This window comes from Benincasa hispida, unplaced genomic scaffold (assembly GCF_027475165.1).
Source record: "Benincasa hispida cultivar pf3 unplaced genomic scaffold, pf3_genome.v1.1 HicScf888, whole genome shotgun sequence".
NCBI lineage: Eukaryota > Viridiplantae > Streptophyta > Magnoliopsida > Cucurbitales > Cucurbitaceae > Benincasa > Benincasa hispida.
The window spans coordinates 10,575-29,937 of record NW_028327029.1 but is presented as its reverse complement, the minus strand read 5'-3'; the positions used below and the strand labels follow the sequence as shown (position 1 = coordinate 29,937).

At 35.2% G+C, this 19,363-nt stretch overlaps 1 protein-coding gene and 1 pseudogene across 1 annotated transcript; one reads left to right on the top strand and one right to left on the bottom strand.

Annotated features, from left to right (window-relative positions):
- Nucleotides 1-2,115: 2,115 nt before the first annotated feature.
- Nucleotides 2,116-2,830, bottom strand: LOC150029841 (peroxisomal membrane protein 11A pseudogene; annotated as a pseudogene).
- Nucleotides 2,831-18,042: 15,212 nt separating this feature from the next.
- On the top strand, nt 18,043-19,055 carry LOC150029840 (uncharacterized). Its single transcript, XM_090310323.1, has one exon. The coding sequence runs from the start codon at nt 18,129-18,131 to the stop codon at nt 18,885-18,887; it is 759 nt and encodes a 252-aa protein (XP_090166449.1). The 5' UTR covers nt 18,043-18,128; the 3' UTR covers nt 18,888-19,055.
- The last annotated feature ends 308 nt before the right edge of the window (nt 19,056-19,363 follow it).

Below are 19,363 nucleotides of genomic sequence, written 5' to 3'. Positions count from 1 at the left end.
TAATACTATTTTCTCATTTTTAAACTACTAATTGAAGTAGTTCTGACGATTTTATGCTACCTATTTTCCAAACTACTAATCAATGGATGAGAACTCTCTCTTCAGATTTCTATCGCTCCAAATTCATCCTTTGAAAAGTTTATAGATTTGATCCAAAGTTTTTCCTTTCTGTCAATCACATAAATTCTCATTTGGCCATGTATCGGGATGGTTCCAAACAAATCAAACATCATTAGGATTGTCAAGGAAAAAGATGTATTATGGTTGATGTTTGTCCTTTTCGACTCCTGCACAATAACGATTTGTACATTGTTGTTGACTATATTCCATTTAGTCCATTGATTTATGTAAATACAATGTATGCAAATGCCAACAACCATGGATTAGGTTCGTTGTCCAGACCCTTTTGGGACATTATTGAGATGCACAAAATAAAATCTTAATTGCTACGTATACAACTTAGCTTTCAATAAAATAAAATTAACTAATTCACAATAAAGAAAATGATAAATTGTTTAATTAAGTAACCTATCAGCAAGTTACATTGATATTGATACATAAAGCCCGAAAGTTTAAAGTTCGATAAAGCTGGTTGTCTACTTTGGAGGGTTTGAATTAGTCTAAACCTACAACCAACAACCTTTTATAAGTCATAGATTTTTCAAATATCAAAACTATAGTTTGACATTTAAAGAAGGAAAAAAGAAAAAAAAAGTCTCCATTTGAGATCTGAAGAAGAAAAAAAAAACCATAAAGCCGAAATACATAATATGTTGGATCTAGAGTTCCCCAAGAAAAAACATAAAGAGAGCTACGATACCAAATCTTTACTCCTTTGTTTCACCTATAAAACAAGAAAGGTCAATAGTTAAATAAATGGAAGAAAGCTCATAAGAAAAATATAGACCCAATTTCTAAGCACTAAAAAAAATCAAAGGTAGACCTTACTTGGATGGGTCTTGCAAAGGTTGAAATAGTATATCTTTCTACCTTGAGAATTAATGGTCGTATAGATGAAGATTGGAACTAAGTTTGGAAGTCAAGAAATAAATTAATCATCCACTCATGTCCATCAAAGTATGAGACATGATGCATACATTAGTTTCGGTTCAACAGCTCAGTCAATGTGACAAATATCGACTCAACGGCTCAGACAGGATCGGCTCGGCTTGTCTTCTTGACTCAATTGACTGGATCTGGCTTCTTTCAACTCAATCGTCTATTTGAGAAGACACGAAACGGATGAACGAACATTTGGATCAATGGATCTGACAAAGCTCGTTTGGCTCGTTAAGCAGAGGTCGGGGTTTGGGTCACCAATGAACAACTCGAGCAGTCAGATCTGGATCGTCGAATCCACGAGCAGGAGTTTGGTGGGTTGGCAAGGCACGAACGTAATCTGGGCGAGCCACGAAAAACAAATAGAGGCTGGGTCAGTTGCACGAACGAATTTCGATGGTGATTCATTAGTTGGGCTCTGATTCCATGTCAATAATGTATTTCTCCAAGATGTATTTTACAAAAAAGGTATGGGTAAATACAGTATGAAGAGATTAAAAATAGACCCCGGAAAGACTCAACCAATCATAAAACTCTCTAACTATATAGACTAAGTACATACATTAATAAAATCCATGATCTCTTGCATCAAATGGGCAACAACCAACATCTTAATCATATTTGTAGGTACAAAAGTTAGTTTTTATTTTGGTTTAAACTTCTACAAGTTCTTATCTAAGTAAAAGCAACAAAGTTCTCATAATTAGATGGATTCACAATTTACGAATATAAGTCGATTAGGATCATATCATACCTTTCCACACTTGTAGTCGATCAAAATAGGGTGATTCCTAACATCTGAAAACCAGAGATAAAATAGCAAACAAATTAAAAGATGTTCTAAAGATCTGAAAAGATCAAAACAAGAAGAAATAACATAAACAAAACTGAAATTCATATATTATCGAATGAAATGTTCAGTACCAATTAGAATTTTAGAGCCTCAATAATAGCATCCTTCGAAATCGAAACGAAAGGCTTCTGCAATAATCCAAATACAATCACTAATTATAACTAGAACATACATATATAATTTAGAAGAACAAATATTACAATCTAATAGAAAAAGAAAACAAAGAAAGTGAAAGAGAAGATATCACAATTCTGATGAGTGCTAATCAATACCAAAAGAAGACCAGCATAAGAAATTAGAAGAGGACTTGAAAACTGGCCGCTTCCATGACGAATGTTTACCACTGCCATGAATCCATCGAAAAAATCTTGAACAATCGAAAGCTTCTCCATCAACATTTTCGCACACAACTTCTTCATCTTCTCATCCTGCTCCAGATTTTCATTCCTCCGGTGACCGCAATCTCAATACTCGCTTTCAAACATGCCTTATCTTGAAGAAGACAATTCAAATCCCTAAATTTCAACGAAATACTCCCAACATACCCGATAAATCCCACCCACACACTGATCTTATGCAAGTGACGAGAGTCATTTGTCAATCAAATCAGATTTAGCTAACCAAATGAACTGTTCAACGAAGTAATAAAACCCTTCTCCGCCATATCCAAGGAGGGCGAGCAGAAATTCTTGGGTAAACTTGAAATGTGAATTTCTTAAGGCATTAAGGTCCTATATGAACTTGTCGAGAACGGAGGCCGAATTCACACCAGACCCGCATGATCGATGACAAACAAAGGCTGGGTCGACGACCGAAATTCGAATCTGTACACAAAGGCCGGATCGATGAATACAATCAACGAGCGGAGGCTAGATCTGCACAACGAACAAACTTGCATGACGAATGCACCTGTACCATCGATCGACGATTGATGGACCACGACAGATTCTTCACCCACAATCGACAGACAAATGGCAAGGGTTTGAAGGAGAGAAGCGAGAAAGAGGAGCGTTTGGCGGATTTGGAGAAGAAAAGTTAGAAAGGAGAGGGAAGAAAATTATTAGAGAAATTAAATGAAAGAGAGAGGATACTTTACTAAAAAAATAAATGGGTATCTACAATGTCGGTTTAAAACTAATAGTAAAGTATGTCTTTAATGTCAGTTTAAAACCGATATAGAAGATCCACTTTTTTTAAACCGACATTATACATCCATTTTTAGTTTTCCAACCGACATAAAAGACCAAATTCCTTGTAGTGGATGGTTCAAGAATTCATTGACGATCATCTATGTTCTATTGACATTATTAAAAATGGTTATAAGAAGGTCACTTCATGAATTGTAGAGAGTGTACAAAGTCATTAAAAATGAACAACAAGATTCCATATCATCCTTGTGATGTTATAAGTTTCATGAGAATACTTGTAGAGGTCGGGAGCTTGCACTGAATTCAATCAAGGGGTTTTGTGAATCCTTATATGCTCTCCTCCATGCATTCTCAGTTGTTCTAATTGAGAAGAGTCCAGGAGTGTTTTATTCTCAGCTCAGGTGCAAGTTGAAGGACCATTGTCTCAAATATGTTGTTGAGAAATTTTTCTTTTTATGGCTATAATTTTCACTGCATCCATTCATATCACCTTTATTGATGTGCTTGTATCATCTTTTTGAGCCACATATCCTTTGACTAAATGTAGATTTTGATCTTTAGTTGCACGCTTTGGCAATTAATTTAATTGTTTCAGTAGTACATGGTAAATTTTTTATTGATTAAAAACTAAGAAGTAATTAGCTAATAATGTTTTTTTAACAAGATTAATCATCTTTAATGTGTGTTGAATAAAAATAAATAAAAAGAAATTTTAAAGAAGTGGATTAATTTAAAATCTATTTTAAAGAAACATTTAAGAGAGAAATTAAATAAAAATAAGAAAGAACAAACATATTTGTTGCATACAAATGACGCTCATAATGGATAATCAAATATGAGTGATCACATACCTAGTAGAAGCTTCTAAGCCTTCTCCACAAGGATACAATTTTTTAAAATTTTAAATTTTTTTTATTTGTTATTAATGAGAAGAAACTTCAGTGTGAGAAAATTGGAAAATAGAAAGCAAGGCAAGCGAGAAACTTCTTTACATCAAATTAGTTTAAATTATGAAGTGTAAATAAAAAGGGAAAGAAAATATGAGCTTATCCCACTGGGCTGCCCCTTAGAAAATAAAAGTTTTCAACATTAGAAATTCAATTGAAATTACACCCCCTATCCATAGCTTTTCTACAATGGGAAGGTCCAAATTGCCTCTAGAAAAGGGCAAAAAAGTCAATAATAAAGCTCCCAGAGTTGAGGATTGGGAAATAACAAATGCAAAATCTCCAATCATATCATTATTATTTCAGTCAAAACTCTTCTCCATGCTATAAATAATATAAAACCCAAAAAAAGAACAAAAAGAAGTAAGAAACTTCTGAAGAGAAGAAGCTGCTGAAACAAATTAACAAAGTAGAAGAGAAATGGATCGAGTAAAACCCCAGAGTTGAGCAATTTCTTTCAAATTCATAAGCAAAACCCAGAGTTTAGAAATTTCTTTACAACACATATGCATTTCTTCTAAGCACAAAGATAGAAGAACATGTTGAATTTGGCATATAACTTTTCATTCCTTAGTATGGAACAGACGTCCCTAAGATGTTTTTCATGTTCCGCCTCAGACTTGGAATAAACCAAAATATCATCTATAAATACGATCACGAAGTTATCAAGATAGTCCTTAAAAATTCTATTCATCAAGTCCATGAAGGCTGCTGGGGCATTTGTTAATCCAAAGGGCATCACAACGAATTCATAATGCCCATATCTTGTTCGGAAAGCAGTCTTGGGTATATCATACTCCTTGATTCGTAGTTGATGATAACCAGATCGTAAGTCTATTTTGGAGAATACTGAGGCTCCTTGTAATTGGTCAAATAGGTCATCAATGCGTGAGAGTGGATACTTATTCTTTATTGTCAACTTATTCAACTCCCGATAATCTATACATAAATGCATTGATCCATCATTTTTCCTAACAAATAAAACAGGTACTCCCCATGGAGACACGCTAGGGCGTATAAATCCCTTATCTAACAATTCTTGTAACTGTATTTTGAGTTCTTTTAATTCCGCAGGTGTCATTCTACTTTCTATATAAATTGGGTTGGGAAAATTTTTTGGACCAACTCGAAAAAACCTAGGAATGAAATGCCTGGGGGCTTATCTGAGGGGGTTCTGAAGCCTGAGAATCACAAATACCTGTTTTTTAGATACAAGGTTTGAAAGTATGTTTTTTTTATGCCTGTATTTGGGATGAAAGCATGGTTATGAATTATGATTATATTATTCAATATAATTTACAAAATCAACATGGTATGAGAGCCCTAAAATCCTAGAGTTTTATAATTTTTAGCTACTGTCTCCCCAACTCTCTATTGCCTTTGTTCGATCCCTCATCACATAAATCTATCACCTCGCCCCGATTTCTACCCGCTCTATCATCAGTTAAACCCCTCCCTTCACTGGCGTCACCCATTAGGGTTTAATATAATTATTCTACTATTGTCACCCAGCTTTGCTCCAGCCGTCACTGCCACCCAAGTACAGATACATTTCGTTTGCTATTGTACTTGCACGCATGTGTAGCCACCCAGGTCCTCTTGCACTCAATCCATCCGGATCAACTTCGTCCAGATCCATCGGTCTCGTTTCACATCATCACTTCTAGATCTATCCAATCGTTGTCCTTTGTCGCTCGCCTCAGATTTATTTCAATGTCCCAATAATGATTTGGAGCGTAAAGAAATGGATAATATCCCTTATGCTTCTTTAGTTTGGAGTTCGATGTATGTTCAGACTTATACTAAACCGAATATAAGCTTTGTGGTCAGAATGTTGGGTCGTTATCCATCAAATCTCAAACTATTTCATTGAAGAGCTGCAAAGAAGGTTTTAAGATACTTACAAGGCACTAAAGATCACATGCTCACATATAGAAGTAGTAACCTTGAGGTTGTTGGTTACTCGGACTCAGACTAATTATTCTACTTTAAAGACTAATTTAATCATGGTATAAAGTGGCTTGTTAGTACTTTAAGGGGCATTTTTATTCTATTTCTATGAGAGTTGGAAAGTGAAAATTTTCATTCGCGACATACAAGATTATTGAGCAATAGAAAGTCATTCAAATTGAAAATTTTTCATCTAGCAAATAAATTGAATTATGATTGGTGTTACCTGCTAATAACTTGCCAAATTTTAGTAGGAACCTTTCTTCTTAAACCGCTTCACTCTTTTAAAGTGACTACAAATTTTGTCTTTTTTTTTTTGGTTGGAGAATTTGAATGTTGGTTAATGGATTAGTTAGAAATACAAGAGAAATATAGGCATTGCGATTTCTTGATTGATATGAAGGGCTTGACATTCTGAAGCTATTATAGATGTTTTAGTTGAATCAAAAGTATGGCATTTGAAGGTGATTTAATGACTTTGCAAATGAGAATGATATAGTACAACATATTTTGATTAAGTTAATGGTTAGTCTTCTTTATTGAATTTGAATTACATTATGCTCGTAGTCCTCTGCAATGTTATGATATTGTCCAGTTAAACTCCCATGGTCTTTTTTTTCACCACAAAAAGCCTCATAGCAGTGGAGATAATCATCTTCCTTAATCCACGATCATCTCCTTATTTAACCAATGTAGGATTTTGGTCGTATTCCCAACGGTTTTGGGCATTCATAAATCCATAGTAGCATGGTAATTTGTTAATTCATTCAAAACTAAAATGTAATTAATGGGTTTTTTAGTGTGTCAAAATGAGTAAGAAGGGTAATGGGTTTTATGTCCTAAAACTAACTAGAAACATATTCTATTTTCATAAAGGTGTTATTGACGTTTATTCGAAGAAGTTATTGTTGAATATATAAATTGCAATTGTTAAGATTAAATCCAATAAACTTAAAGATTGATGGTTATTATAGGAATACTTGAGGACGTAAGAGTGGATTAAGTTCAGTAAATAGCTAAAATGGTTATAGTATACGAATAAGGTTGGGTACCTTATTCTGGTAACACTATTGGATGTGGCCCACTTTGTAGTTGTTACATCGTTGTAAAGTGCTACAAACAAAGTGACCCTAATTTGTTCATGTGGTGACATGAGGAGTGGGGGCGTTCTATGCAATGAGTTTGCATAAGATCGGACAAAGAAATAAGTCATTCTTACTTTATAACACTGTTTACTATTTAAGACTGACTATTTCAAAACAATGACCTAGGTAACTTAACCTTAATCCTAAGCTAACTATGAATACTTGTTTATTCGGGATTATCCTTAGATTTACATGGGTGAGAGTTGGCTCAAAAGTGCTGGCTCAATAAGCCTCCCATTTTAGGGGTAAGACCGTGTAGATAGCTATTGACCTAACGTTATTATGAACAACCTGTGAAGGGTTAACTTACTAATCATGGTTATATCGAGTGGACACAATATATCTATAGTGAGACGAGTGCAACTATTAGGCTTTAGTGGAATGACCCAGTAGTTAACAAATAGGGGTTAAATCGATTTAAAGAGTTTAGCCAATTAATTTCAGATCGTTGGAGCCCATGATCTGTAGGTCCATAGGTCCCCTTACTAGCTCACAAATGGAATAAACCTTAGAATAGCGTAATGAGTTAATTTGAAACGTTCAAATTCGAGTTAAGAGAATTAGTAATTACACGTTTAATTATGGAATTATACAAAATTAAAAAATTGATTATTTAAATATTAATTTCATGAATAGAGATTCATGGTAGTGAAATTGGTGTTTGATTAAATTAATATTTGATATTGAATTAATAAAATTATTTAATTAATTATTAATTTTATTTGAAAAATTAATTATTTATAAAATTAAAAATTTTCAGTTTAATTAAATAACTAAAACTGAAAAATGATTTTGATTTTGAAAATATTTTTCAAAATTAGAAAAGGAAATGAAATTGGAAAAATCCTAAAAAGTGGGATTTTCCCACTGTGGGAAATAACACCTTAGTCATTATCCCATTCCCATACCACTCAATTTGTTGAAGAATGAGGTATTCCCTGTTTTTGCAATCTGATTCCATGTTTTTCCTACACAAAACACACATAAATTTCAGTTGAAAAGACATGCAAACTATGGTTTTTTCTAAGAATTTCTGCTGAAGAAAGGTTCTTTAAGTTTTTGGAAAACCAGTCACCTTCTCTCCCCAAATTCCTTTTCATTCAACTTGTTTTGAGTCCCACAACTCAATCTAAGTTTCCTAAAGGATAGTAGGGAAGATCTTCTGGTGGTTCACGACTAGTAAAGGAGAAGATTACTGTTGAATTCGTGATGTGAAGAGAGTCTCCAAAGGTATTGTTGAAACCCTTTTTTTTATTTTGAATGAACATGCTTGATTTGTGACAAAAATTAATGAATTAGAGTGCTTAATGATTATGTTTTCTTCCGCTGCATGCTTTTTGAAACTAACAATTGGTTTCAGAGTATGATTTAAACACTCAGTTCCTGTTAATTTTAGTTTTGGTGGGTATTTTTCATAAGTTGTATGAAAATGATGAACTGATATGGTTTTTCTTAGTTTTGGCATTAAATTTCTCTTCAATTATGTTGTAATTCTTGTAATTGGCTCTTGTTTAATGAGTCTTAATGTGTGTTTAAACGTCTGTAAATTTATTGAAGCCATTAGAGTTGAATTTAGGATATAATTGAAGAAAGAAGCACAGAAGGTCAGCAACAGATTTCACGAGGCCACTGAACGTTGCCCACAATGCGTTGCAATGCTACTCATCCTGAACAGGAGGCGTTGCAATGCTGGGATGAGAGCGTTGCAACGCTGCTCATCCTAGCCTAGAAAGTGCGCGCGAACCCGATTCGACGGTCCAAGTGAACCGATTCAGGTGGTTCAGGTCTGAAAGGTCCGGTTCAACCCGTTTTTGTCCAGTTTAACACCTTTTTTATGCTCTAAAGGTCTGGTTTGGGTGGTTCGGGTTCGATTTGGGTTGGCTCGTGTGGCCCAGAAGAGTTTTAGAGCTAGTTTTGCTTAATTTTGTAATAATTTAGGGCTTTTGTTTGCTTGAAATGTCAAAACTAGTCCATATCAATATGTTTTTAATTATTTATGCATGTGATGTATGTTACAATTAAATAAATCTTGTATGTGCATATAGTATACCATGTAGATTTAAAATCCCACTATAGGAAGTATGTTACAAGCTTAGAAAGTATGTTATAAGGAGTTATAATATATAGTATGCATGTTTAGGGTTTCAATTGTTTTAATATAAGTGTTATATTAAATAATGAGATACTTTATGTATGTTATGGATGTTAAGCATGTCTAAAGTTTTATAAGTTGTTATAAAATCGGGTTAGACATTTAAAATCCATAACAAAGATAAGTTGTATGTTCATGTAGGTTAACCGCTTGTTTTAATAGTTAAAATAGGTCGTTATCTTGTAAAATATTGGTTACAAACTCAATCGGTATATAATCCTTTCTAAGACTGGAGGTACTTAAGTTGACGGTTTACAGAACACCTCTTACCCGGGGTTATGGCCGAATAATTGAGAATTGTTAACCTCGTTTTATGAGTATATGTGAGCGGTGTGAGGTTTTAAAACTGGTTTATCACCTGGACTTAGGTTGTTTATTTAGCCGAAACATTCCTAAATAAATATTTACCCAAAAATAAATAGAACATTTCAGTTGGAAATTAACAACATATACGGTATGTTGATTTTAGCTTTCACGTCCTTAAGAGTTCACACCGTGAGATCCATGCAACGCTTCATGTCACCCTCGGAGTGACCTCCATTCGAAAAGTGTTTGCATGGGTCAATATCAAGGTGAATAGGGGAGTAAGTGGGTAAAAGATGTGTGTCAACGTATCCTACGGGCTCTTCCATTAGTTTGGACCGTGAGATTTCTATATTGTGCCTGTTGTCTTCTTTAAGGCGGCATTAGCTAGTCGCTAACCATGGCTATCCCCTCAGAGAGTTGTAACATAGGATTCGGAAAAACTCAAACTCCAGAAATGGATGGAATTTCTTAGGTAGATTTCCAACTTTAACTCTCCAATTCGGTAGCATCGTTGGGGCCACTAATCTCTGAGTTCTAAAAATGGAGTGTTACACTTATAAAATTACTAAGTGTTAGAAAGTTTTTGATCGAAAACAGTAGCTAAATGACTATCAAAATACGAGTTATTATGGAGATAGTATTTAGTCAAGAATGTCTTGCTTTAGTGAAAGGATATTTGACTGCCCCTCGGTAGCACTTATTCTAACTCACTATAGTATCGTTGCAATAAATAATGATATTTGGGTACATTATTACTTTACTAAAATATGATTGGGTTTAAAAGCAACTTACTGATTAGAATTTGTTTATAATTTTAGCATGTCTTCTTCAAATTCACTAGCTTCCAATGATAATAAAGGTCATAATAAATCAACATGGAAATCGAATATACTAGCAGTTGATGATTTAAACTATGTTTTAACAGAGGAATGTCCTCATTCTTCCTGTTTTTCTACAAAGGCACTTGTCATTGAGACACGCTTAGTAGAAAATGATAGTTATCATGGATAATGGATTTAGGAGCAGCTAATCATATTTGTACTTTCGCTCAGGAAACTAGTTCCTGGAGACAGCTTACAGAGGGAGAAATAATCTTTAAGGTAAGGACCGAGTAGGTTATTTCAGCTAAAGCAATGGGAGATATAAAGTTATTTGTTGGAGATAGACACGTTTTACTTGAAAATGTTTATTACATTCCTTCTATGAAAAGGAATTTAATTTTATCTCATATTTGCTAAAACAAAATTACAAAGTTTCTTTTGAATATAATGATATGTTCATTATTTCAAAAGGTAATAAAGTATGTTCTGCAAATCTAGAGAATAACTTATATGTGTTAAAACAACTGAGGTAAAAATCGTTTTAAATATAAAGATGTTTAAAACAGCTGAAACTCAAAATAAGAAACGGAAAATTTCTCCAAATGCCTATCTTTGGCACTTAAGACTAGGTCATATTAATCTCCATAGGATTGAGAGATTGGTTAAGAGTGGACTTCTAAACCAGTTAGAAGATAGCTTTTTATCACCATGTGAATCTTGTTTTGAGGGTAAGATGACCAAAAGATCTTTTACTGGAAAAGGTCTTAGAGCCAAAGAACCCTTAGATCTAGTACATTCAGACATTTGTGGTCTGATGAATGTTAAAGTGAGAGGTAGGTATGAATATTTTATCATTGAATATTTCATCAACTTCATCGATGATTATTTAAGGTATGGCTACATTTGCCTAATGCATCATAAGTCCGATACACTTGAAAATTTCAAGGAATTTAAGGTAGAGGTTAAGAGCCAGTTAGGTAAAAAGATTAAAACACTTTGATCAGATCAAGGTAGTGAGTACATAGATTTAAAATTCCAGGACTATTTGATAGAACATGGAATTCAGTCACAACTCACAGCACTTGACACACCTCAACAAAATGGTGTTGTAGAAAGGGGAAATAGAACCCTGTTGGACATGGTTCATTCTATGATGAATTATGCTCAGTTGCCAAGTTCTTTTTGATGTCATGCAGTAGAGACTGCGGTGTATATATTGAATATGGTTTTGGGATTGATGCCCTAAAGTCCCGTGTCCAGTAGTTTGTAAACAGTTTGTACGAACGCTTGTGTTGTATAATATATGATATTTTACTTCACATCTTGATTTTGCTCAGTTGTTTGTTTTATTTTCTTTACCACAAACCAATAAACCTAAAATCCCTGGTTATCTGGATGTAAGTTAAGCATGTATGTGGTGACATACAAGTGGATCATGTCTTAAGTGATAACCAAAATAGTCTGTAGTATATGGATATAGGAGGGAAACCTTATCCTTGTAACGCTACAGATGCAACCCGCTTTGTGGAATGGTCACAAGTGTTGTGACTTGTCACAGATAGTCTTATCCTAATCATTCGTGTAGGGACATGCGAGCAGGGGCGTCCCATACAAAGAGTTTATAGAAGACATGACCACAAAGTGTTAACGTTTTGTTATATAACACCGTTCATGACTGAGACTCCACTTCACTAGAATGACCATAGGTAACATGACCTCAATCTTGAGTGAGTTGGGAACTCCTAAAATTGAGGGTGGTCCTTTGATTTGTATGGGTGCAAGTGGCCAGGTCGCCGACTCAAACCTACCATTTTGGGGATTCGTCTGATTTGGGAGCCAGGAACTGGGCATCCTCAAATCCTGAAGTGACATAAATTGCCTTTACGTCCTCTCCATAACTCGTAAAGTGTTACTAAAACACTTTTCGAGGGAACCATGTGAAGGAACTCTTAACGAAGAGCATCCATGAGCGTGTTCGGATCTTTCCGATTTCATTGTGACCGAAAAATAACATACACATTCTAACAAACAGTTATGCAATTTACACTAATTAAAAGCATGCTTTGTTAAATAAAATACAAGGAATTGAGTTTACATACTAGTTGAAGACTCTTCAATCTCGAGCTCAATGCCGCGAAAACTACCCTCTACGAACTTTATCGTCCACCAAAGAGTTGGCTACGATAGCACGATCGTCTACACGAATGGCAGCAACACGAACAAGCACGAGCAAGCAAGATCGCGGACGACACCACCACTTGGAGCCCTTGGTATTCTCGGAATGAGAATCCAAAGTGTGGTCTTTGGTGATTTTGGTAGAGGTCGGAGGAATTGGCTGATCGTGTAGATGATAAGGAAGTGGGAGAGAAAGCTATTGTATAGCGGGGATGCTTATCGTTTAGAGAAAGCTACACGATCGTGTAGGTTTTACTAAGCGATCGTCTAGTAATAGGTAAACGATCGTTTAGAAAACGTGGCACGCTAGACGATCGTTTAGGAAAGCTAAGCGATCGTTTAGAGAAAGGTGTGTGATCGTTTAGACGCGGGTGTGCGATCGTTTAGACACGGGTGTGCGATCGTTTAGACGATGAAGCTTTATCGTATAGACTCTCAACTAAGCGATCAAGACATTTTCACACCGATTGCGAATTTCTCGAACTCTTTTTTTGTTTTTTTTCCTTTGCAAAATGAAACAAATTTTCATTTTATTCTTCGGTCACAGTAACCGAATAAGGATTCTCCCACTAACGCACGATTGAGGAGAGGATTTCGGCTAATATCACATAATTAACCAATTTAATTATTAAATAAATATAATCATATTATATTTTAACCTATAGTTTGATATCACATATCTACTAATTTCTCCTCCACTTGATATAAACCATATTTATATTTAATTTCCTCCATAATAATGTATCTCATACATTTAGCCAATTATATCATATATAATTAACCAGTTCAATTATATCATATATAATCGAATTCCCTCTTGTCAATTTGAACATTTCAAACTGACCCAAAAACTGATTCTCGACTTTATTCAAGCTACTTAGTGGACCTTATGGACCTATGGCTCGAAGCTCCAATGGTACGTGAATAGCTAACTAAACTCTTTAGCCACGAGATCCACTATTCGTTAACTACCAGACATTCCACTAAAGACCAATAGTTAAACGCTTCCTACGTACGATGCTCTGGAATCGGTAAATCATGAGTACGATGACCCTTCACAGATGCTCGTAAGTACAGCTAGGCCAATTTATCGTTTTTCCCCCGTAGTTACATCTCACTCCTTAAGTACCACTGATTCCTCTAATAAACATTACAACATAATCCAACTATGTGTGAACACCTCTTGGGCCAAGAGAAGGTGTGTGGCACCATATTTTTTAAGCCCTGGAATCGGCCCTTAAAGAAGCTATCTATCTACTTGCCCTTGCTTCGGGAAATGAGTGAATTCCATCTTGTGTAGCTGAGTGTTGGTGCAAAATCCAAAGAAGTTGGAACGAAAGTATGTCTATTTGTAGGCTATCCTAAAGAGATAAAAGGTGGTTGCTTTTATGATCCTTAAGAAGATAAAGTATTTGTGTCGGCAAATGTAGCATTCTTTGAGGAATACCACATTAAAAATCATCAATCTCGCAGTAAGCTAGTATTAAGTGAGATATCTAGAGAAACTACAGATAGATCAACAAGAGTTGTTGATCAAGCAATTTCTTCAACAAGAGTTGATGAAACTGTTGGGAATTGTGTCCTAAATCTCCTTGTAATCTCATAGTTTGTAAACTCTATAAACATATTGTTATTAATAAAATAAGTGTTATTTTATAAGCATTTACTCAATCCAATAAACTAAGATTTTAGGTTATTTTATGTAAATTTAAACAAGTATGTAGAGACATACAGATAGATCTTGTTTAAATAATAACCCAAATGGTTTGTAGTAGATGGATAAAGTTGGATACCTTATCCTGGTGACACTACGGATACGACCCGCTTTGTAGGTGTTACAAGTGTTGTAAAGTGCTACAAATGATATGATCCTGATCATTCATGTGGAGACATGCGAGCGGGGGTATCCTATCCAAAGAGTTTGTATAAGACCAGACTATGAAATGATTAGTCTCTTTATATAACACCGTTGATAAGAGAGACTTACATTTAACTAAGATGGCCATAGGTGACATGACATGAATCTTATGTGAGTTGTGAACTCCTGCTCATGAAGGCGATCCTTTGATTTGTATGGGTGAGAGTGGCCAGATTGACAATTCAACTCAGCTTCACAAGATGAAATTCACTCCTTCTCCGATGTAGGGGTAAGTAGATAATTACTCTCTTAAGGGCTGATTCCAGGTCTTGAACATAGTGGCCACACCCTCTCTTGGGAAGAGAGAACTCAGTCATAGTAGGACTATGACTTATTGTTCATTAGAGAAATCAGTGGTATTTAAGGAGTTAGATGTAACTATAAAGGCAAAATGGTAATTTGGCTCAGCTGTACTTATGAGTGATTTGTGAAGGGTCATCGCATTGTTGATTGGTTATATCCATGGACACAGAAATATATCTGTAGTGCGAAGAGTGCAACTATCGGTCTTTAGTGAAGTGTCCGACAGTTAACGGATGGTGGATATCGTGATTAAAGAGTTTATTCAGTTATTCACGTACCGTTGGAGATTCATGCTACAGGTCTATAAGGTCCCCTTGGTAGTTCAATGGATTCAAGTTAAGAATCATATTTTTGGTTAGTTTGAAGTGTTCAAATTAACAAGAGGGAATTTGATTATATATAATTTAATTAAATTAATTAAATTATATATGATATAATTGATATAATGTATTTGATACATTTTTAGATTGGAGACATTGATATAAATATGATTTATATTAAATGTCATAAAATAGGAAAAGAACTATGGTTTATATGTTACATATGATGCAATATTAAAACTATAGGTTATAAATATAATATGATAAATTAGTTATTGTATTTATTTATAATTTATTAATTATATGATAATTAATATTTTTTTTTCTCAATAATCGACTTGAGTGGGTAGTTATTCACGGTTGTATGGTAATTGTGAGATAAAAAGGAAAAATGGTTTTTCAAATCATTCATTCGAAACGTTTCATAGTAACACTATCGAGTAAAAACGAGTTTTACTAATCGATAGCCTTAGAGCCTAAACGATCGAGTATCAAGTCTATACGATAGACTTCTTCCTCTATGCGATCGAGTATCAAGTCTATACAATAGACTTCTTCCTCTATACGATTGTTCATCGCTTACTTGATCGTCTACTCGATCGTTTCTTCCTTCTTCCCTCTATCCAAAATCATACAGAGCCCACAACTCCTGGATTCTCACACCAAGAATACCAAGGTAATCTTGTGGTGGTGTCGAGTTCTATTCAAGGATCAATGATCGAGTTATACTCGCTGGTGATCGAGGATTTTCCAATGGGACTAGGACTACAAAGGAAATAGAACAAGGACAAGTGAGAGAAATACTGAGTATCTGATGCCTTAGTTTATTATATTTTTTCTCTCATTTACTCAACATTGTATTTGTATATATCTATTGGAGTTTTAGTCCAAGTGGAAGTTTGTTGGGTTCACTACAAGAAAAACCACCTTTCTTGACGTTTGCGATTTTAAATACTTGACGTTTCTATGAAATAAATGTCAAGAAATAGGTGATTTTAAAGAAAAAAAAGTCAAGAATTGTCTTAAAAAAGTAGAGGTCTTCGTTAAATATTGTACTTGACGTTTTAAAATGTTGGATGCGACCCACTTTGTAGTTGTTATAATCGTTGTAAAGTGTTACAAATGAAGTGATCCTAATTTGTTCATGTGGTGACATGGGAAGTGGGAGCGTCCTGTGCATTGAGTTTACATAAGATCGAACCGAGAAATAAGTCATTCTTATTTATAATGTTGTTTACTATTTAAGACGGACTATTTCAAAGTGATGACCTAGGTAGCTTAATCTTAATGAGCTAACTATGAATTCCTATTTATTTGGGATTATCCTTAGATTTGCATGGGTGAGGATTGGCTCAATAAGTCTCATGGGTGAGGGTTGCCTTCCATTTCAGGGGTAAAACCGGGTAGATAGTTAGGTACATAGGGTACAAGATAGAATTCGCTCCTACCCGTTTGTAGGGATAGAGGTTATTCTTAAGTGCTGACTTCGGGTCTTGAGCACCCTCTCATCGACCCAAGAGAAACTCGGTTTGATGATTGGACCTCAAACCAATTGTTCATTAGAGGATCAGTGGAACTTAAGAAACACGAGGTAGAACAACCTGTGAAGGGTTAACTTACTAGTCATATGATCGGTCCATTAGGTCCTCTACTAGCTCATAACGTGATAAGTTAATTTGAAACCTTCAAATTCGAGAAGTTAATTTGAAACCTTCAAATTCGAATTAAGAGAATTAGTAATTATATATATATATATGATATAATTACATGTTTAATTATTGAGATCCTTGATTTTGCAAAAGTTTATTCCTGTTCCGACCTTTCATTAAGGAATACTCTATATTTAGGAGCAAGTTTGTACTAAAGAAAGTCATATACTTGATTGGTCTTAAAGACAACTTTGAATTTTAAGACCACTAGGTCAAACCAAACATCATTTGACTTCCATTGCAACCGCTCTTCTTGTAACTGGTATCTACGTGCATATGTATATAAGAAAAGTGTTTTTTGGATGGTTCGAAAATTCATTGACATTCATCTATGTTCTATTGACATTGTTAAAAATGGTCATAAGCAGGTTACTTCATGAATGGTAGAGAGTGTAGAAAATCATTAAAAATGAACAACAAGGTTCCATATCGTCCTTGTGATGTTATAAGTTTCATGAGAAGGCTTGGAGGTCGGGAGCTTGCATTGAATTCAATCAAGGGCTTCTGTGAATCCTTATATGCTCCCCTCCATGTATTCTCAGTTGTTCTAATTGAGACGAATCTAGGAGTGTTTTATCTTTAGCTCAAGGTCGAACGACCATTGTTTCAAATATGTTGTTGAGAATTTTCCCTTTTGATGGTTATGGAAAATAAAAAGCAAGACAAGCGAGAAAGTTCTTTACATCAAATTAGTTTAAATTATAAAATGTAAATAAAAAGGGAAAGAAAATATGAGCTTATCCCACTGAAAAGTTTTCAACATTAGAAATTCAATTGAAATCACACCCCCTAACCATAGCTTTTCTACAATAAGAAGGTCCAAATTGCCTCTAGAAAAGGGCAAAAACGTCAATAATAAAGCTCCCAGAGTTAAGGATTGGGAAATAACAAATGCAAAATCTCCAATCATATCATTATTATTTCAGTCAAAACTCTTCTCCATGCTATAAATAATATAAAACCCAAAAAAAAGAACAAAAAGAAGTGAGAAACTTCTGAAGAGAAGAAGCTGCTGAAACAAATTAACAAAGTAGAAGAGAAATGGATCGAGTAAAACCCCAGAGTTGAGCAATTTCTTTCAAATTCATAAGCAAAACCCAGAGTTTAGAAATTTCTTTACAACACATATGCATTTCTTCTAAGCAAAAAGATAGAAGAAATTACCCGAAACTCATTGCCTCTGATTTCTTTAAATATGCATTCTAATCTCTCCACTACCATTTCTGCATTCTTCTCAAACCTCTTCTTCTCTACTATTTCCTGCTTGCAGTCTTCCCAATCTCATCCCTGCCCTTCCTTACCCTGCACCCATCATTTAAAAAATGGCAGAGCAGTTGTGTAATCCAAGCCACCTGAAGCATGAACTGGAGCTGAAGAAGTATCTGAAACCTTACACTTGCGATGGCTGCAAGGAAATAGGCTTTGGGCCTCGATACCGATGCGAAAAGTGTGATTTTGATCTTCACAAAGCCTGTATGTTTCCAAAAAACTCACCAATTTCCCATGAATTCTTCCCACGTTCCACCTTCAAGTTCTTTAAAATCCCACCAAGAGCCTGCCACGACAAATGCAGACGGATCTGCGACGCCTGCACAAAGCCTATCAATGGCTTTATGTACCACTGCAAGAAACGTGACTTGGATCTCCACCCTTGCTGTGAAAACCTCAAGATGAATTACCAAATTGAAGACGTGGAGTTCAATCTCCACAAGGAAGTCCAAGGTGAGTGCATGTGGTGCAACAAAAAGACCATCAGAAGCCACGGCCAACACAATGGTTGGTCCTACATATCTGAGTGCAGGAAGTACCATGTTCACGTGGCTTGTGCCACTGAAATGGCTTTAGAAGAATGGTACAAGAACGGAGGAGACTGGATCAATGTCGATAATGCCGATCAGGACCCAAACTTGGCTCTGCAGAAGGTGAATCTGAAAGCAATTCAAGCTCGAGGGCGTGGGGATGGCGGAAAAGGGAACAAGTTTTGGAGGATCCTTAAGGTCTTCATCAAGACCATTGTTAGTATCGTTCTTGGAGATCCCACCACGGTTCTGGCGTCTCTCTTCATCGAGCTGATTGCATGAAACTTGTTTATTTAAACTTTTGTTTTGCCTTCTCTTTCTGCATAGTGTATTCTCTTTTTTCTTTTATTCCAAAAGTATAGTGTACACAAGTCTGTAACACTAAAACCATGTTTCAGTTTTGATTGTGTGCCTGCAAATGAACAAATAAAAGTGATGTTTTTTTCTTTATTGTTGGGTTATTGATGATAATTTAATTGGAGCCAAATAAATGGGGAAAGCTGAACGATTCAGATCTCAAAATAAAAGAAGAGAAAAAAGCACAGGATTCAGATTCAACAAACCAACCATAGAGGGCTAAATCGAAGAAAGTTAAAAAGGGCGAAAAGGAAACGACAAGAAATTGAAGTTACCTGATATCATCGTGAGATGAAATGAGTTGATTAAGGTCGAACTAAACTGCCATGGCAGACGCAGCCGGCGGCCACGACGTCGGTCAAACCAGGAGGAGTTCGGCGATGAGAGAGAGAACTGAACAG